Source organism: Myotis daubentonii, chromosome 12 (assembly GCF_963259705.1).
Source record: "Myotis daubentonii chromosome 12, mMyoDau2.1, whole genome shotgun sequence".
Classification (NCBI taxonomy): Eukaryota; Metazoa; Chordata; class Mammalia; order Chiroptera; family Vespertilionidae; genus Myotis; species Myotis daubentonii.
The window spans coordinates 34,228,545-34,237,650 of record NC_081851.1 but is presented as its reverse complement, the minus strand read 5'-3'; the positions used below and the strand labels follow the sequence as shown (position 1 = coordinate 34,237,650).

At 47.1% G+C, this 9,106-nt stretch overlaps 1 protein-coding gene across 1 annotated transcript; it reads left to right on the top strand.

The window, feature by feature from the left end:
- Positions 1-4,406: 4,406 nt before the first annotated feature.
- LOC132213955 (ZW10 interactor-like) lies at positions 4,407-5,204 on the top strand. Its single transcript, XM_059660815.1, has one exon. It carries the CDS (start codon positions 4,425-4,427, stop codon positions 5,202-5,204), a length of 780 nt encoding a protein of 259 aa, XP_059516798.1. The 5' UTR covers positions 4,407-4,424.
- The last annotated feature ends 3,902 nt before the right edge of the window (positions 5,205-9,106 follow it).

Here is a 9,106-nt window from a genome sequence, read left to right as displayed (position 1 = left end):
AAAGCCTAATATGCTAAGTTTCTGGCCATTGGGTCAGCCGTTCAACCAATCAAAAAAATATGCTAATGATATGCCTAGGCTGCTCAACCGCTCACTATGATGTGAACTGACCACCAGGGGCCAGATGCTCCGACCAGTAGGTTAGCTTGCTGCTGGGGTCCAGCCAATAGGGAATGAGTGAGATGGGCTGGACACGCCCTGGAGCCTACCTGCGGTCCCTCCCCGGCTGGTCAACCTCCCGGTATCCCTCCCCGACCCCTATCATGCACTTGTGGGGTCCCTTAGCCTGGCCTGCTCCCTCTCCCAATTCAGGACCCCTAGGGGAATGTCAGAGAGCCAGTTTCAACCAGATGGTGGAATGACTGGTTGCTATGACATGCACTGACCACCAGGGGGCAGACGCTCAACACAGGAGCTGCCCCCTGGCGGTCAGTGCACTCCCACAGGGGGAGTGCCGCTCAGCCAGAAGCCAGAAGTTTAAGGGTAATAAACATACTTTTAAAAAATCACCTCGACTCATGCTGTTGAAATCTTTTCTGCACAATTAAGTACCCTCACACTACTGGCCAGCCTGAGGCAGCCCTGCTCCAGGCCTTGTCCCTTTCCAGTGACACCTGGAAGGCCTGCGTCAGCCAGGGGTGGGTGGCTCAGAGTGCTGACCAGCAAGATTCATACCTACAATTACCTTTGTTAACGTGGATCCCAACAGAAGTGTTGCCCCTCAGGTCACTGCGTGTGATAGATACTCTTCCTTTGACACTCAGGACATTGTCCACTTTGATCTCTGCTTGGCCTATTCAAAGGATGGCTGCATTCATTACCAATCCAGAACTGCCCTGGAACCATAGCTCACCAAAACATTACGGGTGTACCCCTCCCATGTAGGTATGTGGCCCTAACCTTATCTTGGGGGTGTGATGCCCTCCGGAAGAGGTCACACTTCCCTAGTTCCACATCCTGTCCCACTTGACCTTCTAGTACCCTTTGACCTCCTTATTTTCCAAAGGCCCTGGTTTCAGACAGGGGCCCCTGTTTTGAATTGCAGTGGGAGACTTTTCCTCTGGGCACCCGAGGAAAGCTGCTGCTGTTACAAACTCCCCTTCCATCTTCTGCCTGGATGTTGTTTCCACTGACATTCCAACTCTACCATGTCGTTGTGCCCTCAGCCCCAGTGGCAGAACTAACCAAGCACCACACTCACCCACCTCACCTTTATCCTCCCTTCCATACCTACCCAAGTTTCTACTTCTCAATCTCTAGTGCCCCAGTCTCTCTATCTTCCCAGGTTGCCAAATGGCTAACTCCTACTTTCCCTCCATCCCTTCAGACTGAATGATTTAGTTATGAACTGCTTTCCTCCTCTCAGATCCTTTTTGGAGCACAACTTCTCAAGTCTGTACATAATCTGCATGCTCCAATCATTAATAAAAGCCACCACTTTACCTGGGTTGGGTTTGAGGGAATCCACCTTTCTTCTGGCCTTCATCTAGGGCAGAGATCAGGCAAAATGGAAATTTTGGGATTTGCAAAGTTAAGGACTTGTTCCTCCTGGATTCTGGGACCCCACAAAAGTGTCGTTGGGTAAGACCTTGTCCACCTGCTCCTTCTGGTATCTCCTTTCCTCTGGATATTACCCAGCAGAACTGAACCTATATTTTGAGCAGCCATAAAGTCAAACTCATGTCCCAAACCATTATGCTACATGATCAACAAGAGAGCCTGCACCTGACGATGAGGAGGACTGAAGGTCGGCCCAGAAAAGGAGGCTCTAGAAGTAGAAGGGAGAAGGTGGCGATCGCTGGAGAGTAGGGATTTCAAGGAAAATACTACCACATGAAAATGAAACTGTGGGCCCACTGCCTTCAAGTAGCTTAAGGGTGTTGGCCACTCCTGTTCTCAAGTCTCCTAAGCACTTAAAACTGGAGAATAACAAACGTTTTTGTGAAAATGCACTGCTCCCAGGAAAGCACTCCCACTGGCAGTGGAGGTGGCTGGAGAGGCTTTGAAGGCAACGTGGCAAAATGCACAGGAACTCCAAAAAGAATTGCATTTAAAAACATATATATTTTATTGATTTTTTTACAGAGAAGGAGAGGGATAGAGAGTTAGAAACACCGATGAGAGAGAAACATCGATCAGCTGCCTCCTGCACACTCCCTACTGGGGATGTGCCCACAACCAAGGTGCATGCCCTTGACCTGAATCGAATTGGGACCCTTCAGTCCGCAGACTGACGCACTATCCACTGAGCCAAACTGGTTAGGGCAGAATTACATTTTTTTTTTTTTTTGACACAGAGATTCGACTTGCAAAAATAAGTCAGGAGGAAATAATCCCAAATAAGGAAACAAAGTAATAACACAAAAATGTTTATTGCACTCCATTCTTATTGTAATAGGGAAAATTGGAACTAACTTAATTGTTCGATTCTAGGATAATTAATTAAACCATGCTATAGTCTCTTGATAAAATATTATGCAGTCATGAAAATTTTAATTATGGAGATCATAGCAATATAGGAACATAATGACGTGAAATTTTATGCACACTCTTGATTGCAATGCCCTAAAAATACATAATCATGTAATCAAAGAATGGAAGGGAACACATAAAATGGGAAATAGCTGTGTTAGGTGGTAAAATTATTGGTGATTTAAAAAATATTCCACCCAATGTAATGTTACTATGTTCTTTAAAATATAAAACGAATACATAAAATGCAAATACTATGGGAATGGTCAAGAAATGGGGTAATAACTAGCATTCAATGAGGGGCTATTATGTTTCATCAACTGGGCTTGATATTATTTTACATATATTATCTGATGTAATTTTCTTTTGCCTCCTAAGAGGTATCTCTTTTTAGATATGAGAAAGCTGAAGCCGAGAGAAGCTGATTGAGGATGAATAGAAGGTGGGAGGAGGGCGGAGAATGTTAAACGTGATTCATAAATTTTTCCCAGCAGGACAGTTAAGGAGTGTCAGGGATCAGGAGCCCCATTTTATTCACAAGCTGCATTAGATGATGAGGGCTAGTTCTCTCCGTAGCTTGTTTTCTTTTGCTGTGGTCCTGGCAGAGAATTGAGGGATAAACTGTTGGCAGGACCCGATAGACTCCTGGATTGCGTTACAGCTCTGAGTATTGTACGGAGCCCCCCTCCAGAATGGGTGACATCTCATTGGGCATCATGTCAATACTTAGGGAGATAGGATGTAGCTAAGAAGTCCCCCTGTGGATTCTCAAATCCATGTTTCTTGGAGATGATCCAGAAGTGGTGCTCTTGAAATGCCTAGGCCAGGGGCTTATGGAGTATCAGTTGTGAGGGCCAAGAAAAGTAGGGGAAAGAAGGGCATGAGTAGGGCGCTAGGGAGGTGATGATAAAGAGAAATGGTACAAATCGGAGTAGTCAGATAGTAGATGTGGGGAGAGTGAGGGCATTGAGAGCTTGAAGGACAGGAAGTTATGGCTGTCCACGACGATGGCATGTTGCAGGTTGTGACCCTAGAAGTGTGTGACTGTTATGGATGGAATTGTGTCCTCCTCCCCCAATCCATATGTTCAAGCTCTAACCCCCAATAATGGTATTTGGAGATAGGGTCTTTATGGAAGTCCTGAGGATGGGGTCTTAATCTAGTAGGATTGGAGTCCTTATAAGAAGAGGAAGAGACACCAAAGAGCTTTCTTCTCTCCACATGCACACAGAGGAAAGGCCATCTGAAGAGGCAGGGAGAAGGTGGCTGTCTATAAGCCAGCTCTCACCAGAAATGGAATTTCCCAGCACCTTGATCATGGACTCCAATCTCCAGAACTGCCAGAAGCTGGTCCATCCTTGCTGCTTGACACAGTTGCTGCAGGGAAGAAACATCTGCACAGCATATGTTTCAAGGGACCTGGCATATATGGCATACTGTTCTTAATATGTTTGCTCCCATTTTTAGCGTTATGTGTTTTAACCAAGGCCACCTCTCCTAGAAAGGTTGTTTCCCCAGGTGGGGATTTTTCCCTGGAGTTAGGGAGGGAACAAAACCCCTTAACTAAGTGCCAGTCAGGTAGTTAATCACTTTAACTACGAACAATCACGCTTAAGCTACATAATCTTTACTTAGGATAATCTTCAGTTACTTCCTTGTAGCTTAATAGAACAATAGAGTAACCTTGGAATGGAGATAAGAAACGCCCTAACCTTTGGAATAGAATGGATAGGATTAAAATCAACTGGTATAAATACAGATGTAACAGGAGAAATACACACAGAACCTGGCTGGAGAACCTGGTGAGAGAACCTGGCTGGGCTGCTGATCAACTGAACATCTCCGTGTGATTCCTTCTTCACCGACTCCATCCACACCTTTGGGAACCCCTGGACTGCTGGGGCTGGACCCCGGCATCTGGTGCCCAAGGCTGAAAGGCTGTGCTGGGAAGGATGGAGGTGGCGGAGACCGAGGCCGAGGCTGCAACCATAGAGTCCCTGGCCCAGCTGGCAAACATCCTGGAGCCTATAGGCCTGCAGGAGGAGGCGGAGGTGCCTGGCCAGATCCTGGCTGAGTTTGTGATGGATTTCCGAAAGAAGAACAAGGTGCTCTGCAGCCATCTTCAGGTAGAGGACTTCCTGCAGAACTTTTTGGCTAAGGAGGACATTGTCCAGGGCCTGGACCCCTTGGCTTCTGAAGACAGGAGCCGACAGAAGGCAATGGCAGCCAAGGAGCAATGGAAAGAGCTGAAGGCTACCTACCAAGAACACGTGGAGGCCATCTCAAGGGCCGTGATCCAGGCCCTGCCCAAGATGGAGGAGGCCCAAAGGAAGCAGGCACAGCTCCGGGAGGCCCTTGAGCAGCTCCAGGCCAAGAAGCAAGTAGCCATGGAGAAACGCAGAACAGCCCAGCAGCAGTGGAAGCTGCAACAGGAGAAGCGTCTACAGCACTTGGCAGAAGTTTCTGCAGAGGTGAGGCAGCGTCAGGCAGGAACTCAGCAGAAGCTTGAGCAGCTGCGTCAGGAGCTTGGAACCTTGAAGCAGCAAGCAGGGCAGGAGCGGGACAAGCTGCAGAGGCACCAGACCTTCCTTCAACTGCTATACACCTTGCAGGGTAAGCTGTCACCCCCTGAGACAGAGGCAGAGCTACCACAAGACTTGGATCTTCCTGAGGATAAGAAGAGGAAGAGACACCAAAGAGCTCTCTTCCCAGCTCTGGATCCCAGCTGCTGACCCAATCCCGGGAGCAGACCAGAGGGCATACCGTGGGGAGAGATGGAAGTGTGTCCTCCAAGGATGCAGACTCACCTGTGTGGATTCCAGACCGTCTAGTCCAGTGATGGCGAACCTATGACACGTGTCAGAGGTGACAGGCGAACTCATTTTTTTTGGTTGATTTTTCTTTGTGAAATGGCATTTAAATATATAAAATAAATATCAAAAATATAAGTCGTTGTTTTACTATGATTGCAAATATCAAAAAATTTCTCTATGTGACACGGCACCAGAGTTAAGTCAGGGTTTTTCAAAATGCTGACACGCTGAGCTCAAAAGGTTCACCATCACTGGTCTAGTCTGACCTTATGTCTCACCGCCCTCCATCTCCGTCTCCCCCTCCTCCTCCCCAGTATCATCCACATCAGCCGACCTAGAGGGCACAGCTGACTCCTCCCCGGACGCCGACACCACCATCAAGCGCAGCCCTGATGGACCCTTTGATCCAGCCCTTCAACGCGCTGATGCTTCGGGAAGCCTGTTGCCAATGACGCTGCCCACTAGCCAGAACAATAAAGACAACAAAACCACCGACTTGAGGACAGCTGAAATCCCTTGACTGAAGAGGCCAGCAACCTTCTACAGGAACAAGGCTCCGTGTGCACTCCATCCACTATGTTTATAGCTATGCTCGCTATCATTGCTTGTCAGTTTTCTTCCGAGTCTTAAACAACCCAATCCGAGAGGTGGCTGCTGATTTATATGCGCTATCATTTAAAAAATAAAAATGGGGAAATTTGCTGGAAGCTGGTCCACCCTTGCTGCTTGACACAGTCGCTGCAGGGAAGAAACACCTGCACAGCATATGTTTCAAGGGACCTGGCATATATGGCATATGTTTGCTCCCGCTCTTAGTGCTATGTGTTTTAACCAGGACCACCTCCCCGAGAAAGGTTGTTTCCCCAGGTAGGGATTTTTCCCTGGAGTTAGGAATTAACTGGACTAAGGAAGGGAATGAATTAGTGAAGCCCCTAGTGTTACAGAAATTCCATGTACTACTTATGAAGTACTTGTACTAAAACTGTTGGCAATAAACTTGGGACTTGTTGGGCCCACATCCCCGGGGTCTGCCCACCAGGGAAAGCACCAAAGCCTATACCCCTGGAGACTCACTGACACAGGGCAGTCCCAGGGAAGGCAAGCAGGGAGGCTGGGAGGACATAACCTTTACTGGGTAGGAGAATCTCCTTCAGTCACTTCCTTGTAGCCTATTAGTAGAGCAGTGACCCTGGAATAGCCCTTATAATGGAACTCAGAGATTAACCTAGACAGGATTAAACTCAACAGAACTAGATTAACAAACTCCCTAACCTTTGGAATAGAATTGATGGGATTAAACTCAACAGAACTAGATTAACAAATGCCTTAACCTTTGGAATAGAATGGATAGGATTAAAATCAACTGGTATATGTAAATACAGACATAACAGGACAATAAAGACAGAACTTGCCTGGAGATCCTGACTAGAGAACCTGGCTAGGCTGCTGATCAACTGAATGCTGTCTCCGTGTCATTTCTTCTTCACTGACTCCGTCCACACCTTTGGAAACCCCTGGACCTGCTGGGCTTGGACCCCAACACAGAACTGTGAGAAAATAAATGTCTATTATTTAAGCCTCTAGCCTGTGATATTTTGTCATGCAGCCCAAGTAGATTAATACAGTGCCTCAATCAGAGTGGGCTTGGGGATCTATGTGTGTAACTAGGATGGTCAAACTCTAAGGCTAATGTGTGGGATGGTTCATCTACATGGATGATAAAAACTCCCATGGAGATGACTAGAAAATGAATAAAAATGTGAACTAAACTTATTGGCACTCACGGGCCAGGAACTCTTTCAAGCCCTTTGCGTGCATTAACTCATTTCATCCTCTACCAGCTCCATAACACTGGCCCAGCTATTTCAACCCCATTATATGTGTGGAGGCATTGAGGCACAGAGAGGTGAAGTAGTATATCTGGTCAAGGAGGTGGTGCTTGAGTATACACTCAGAGTGTAGAGGCCACACCCCTAACTGCTGTTCTGTCTGGGGTGTGGGGAATGCTATGAGCCAGGGGCCAAAGAAGGGATACACTCAGAAAGGTGAAGGAAGAAAGGATCACCGGACTAATCTGCCAGATCAGGTGGGCAAATCTGGGTGACAAGAGATTGACAGATGGGAGAAGATGACCTCATTGCCTCTCATCCAGAGGGAGAAACAGACTCTGTCTCCCACTGGTCAGTCACCCCACACGGTGTAGCGCCACCATACTCTAGCTTGTGTCACCCAGCCTCTCCAAGCAGGTGGCTGCTTTGCAGGGGCACCCTGCATCTGGAACATCCCAGTCTGTGGCAATGGGGGAAGTAATGACCTGGCTCCGCTGTCACAAGCTGTCATGAGGGCCAGAAAGCAAGACACGTGGCCCTGGTGGGTGAGGCTTAGTTGGTTGGGTGTCATCCTGTGTACCAGGAGGTTGCCGGCACATGCCTGGGTTGCTGGCTCGATCCCCAGTAGGGGGCGTACAGGAGGTGGCCCGTTGATGTTTCTCTCCTTTCCTCTCTCTCCAAAATCAATAAAAACATATTTTAAAAAAAAGAAAGCAAGGCATGTGGGTGGATCTAGGTGGCACAGAAACAGTCCTGCACCATCTTCCTGTGGCCTCCGAATTTAAGTTGAAATCAGGAAAGCAGTTATGTGGGGACATTATTGTTTATTGCCAGAAACGAGACAGAAAACATAAAATTGCAAATTGTGAAGGCTTTAGTTGAGGAAGCCACTCACCCAAAAGGCCAGGTGATGATTACATAGGTAACATCTTTTCTGCAGAGGAAAAGCGTTTTGATCGTATCTACCCAGAATTCCATGCAGCAAAAGAAAGGCCCATATTATTGGCGACTATTCTACTGTGGCATAGTAAGCAGTTTGTAAAACTCGACTAACGCATGTAAGAAAACTGCATTTTTAAAAGGGCATGGTATTGATGGGAACACATTTTAATTTTTGAAATATCACTTCGGAGAGTAAATCCATCAGTGTAAGACAGCTGACCTGAATCGAGACTTTATTAATCGTCACTCTTGGGAAACTGGCAATAAAACATAGGGTCAAATCCCTTTTATTTATATTGCGTCTGCATTGTGCTTTGGAGAACAGATTGCCACACTAATTAAGCTGAACCAATTCTTCTGAGAACGACTTGCTTTTATTAGTAAGCACTTACGAATCCTGAGGCTCCCCCTCCATTTAGTCAGTTGTTACAGCTACTCCCGGGTGGAGCAGTTGTTATTTCCCTCCCTGTTCAGAAGCGAAGAAATGGACTCAAGGTCATCTGGGTTGAACTAGAACTAGAAGAGATAAATGTTTTTTTGCCGACGGTGGTTTAGGGTCTTGTCACACAAGGAGGCCCTAGAAGAGTGAAGTAATTATTAAGACAATAAAATTGTCATGAAGATGACATTTGCCTCCTCTGCCTTTTTACTGCCCTGTCCACCCCAGAGGTCTCTGATGTGTCTTGACTTTGAAAAAGAACCTTCCTCTTCCCCAGCTCCCATGTGGCTTTGCGGCTCCTGGATAGCATCCCTGGGCTACTTCTCTGATGACCAGGTTTTAATAGGTTATATCAAAACTGGAAACAAATCCTCATAAAGTTTTATGTCTCCTAGAAAACAAATTAGCCTATAAGTAACTCCAGGCCCTGTTACCAAGCCTGGGTGAGACATCTGTAGCTGGCTGAAGGGAAGGAAATCTAATGCCTTTACGGCAGTAGTCAGGACACTCCCCGCACTCTCCACCCCACCTAGCCAGCCCCTCATGGTTATCACAAAGCTCTGGTCTGATTGCCAGCATCTGCATTCCTTACCTGTGGGCTCTTCCTGTGC

What these genes read in the sequence shown, in the direction of transcription:
- LOC132213955 (XM_059660815.1), top strand. Translation starts at nt 4,425, where the DNA reads ATGGAGGTGGCGGAGACCGAGGCCGAGGCTGCAACCATAGAGTCCCTG.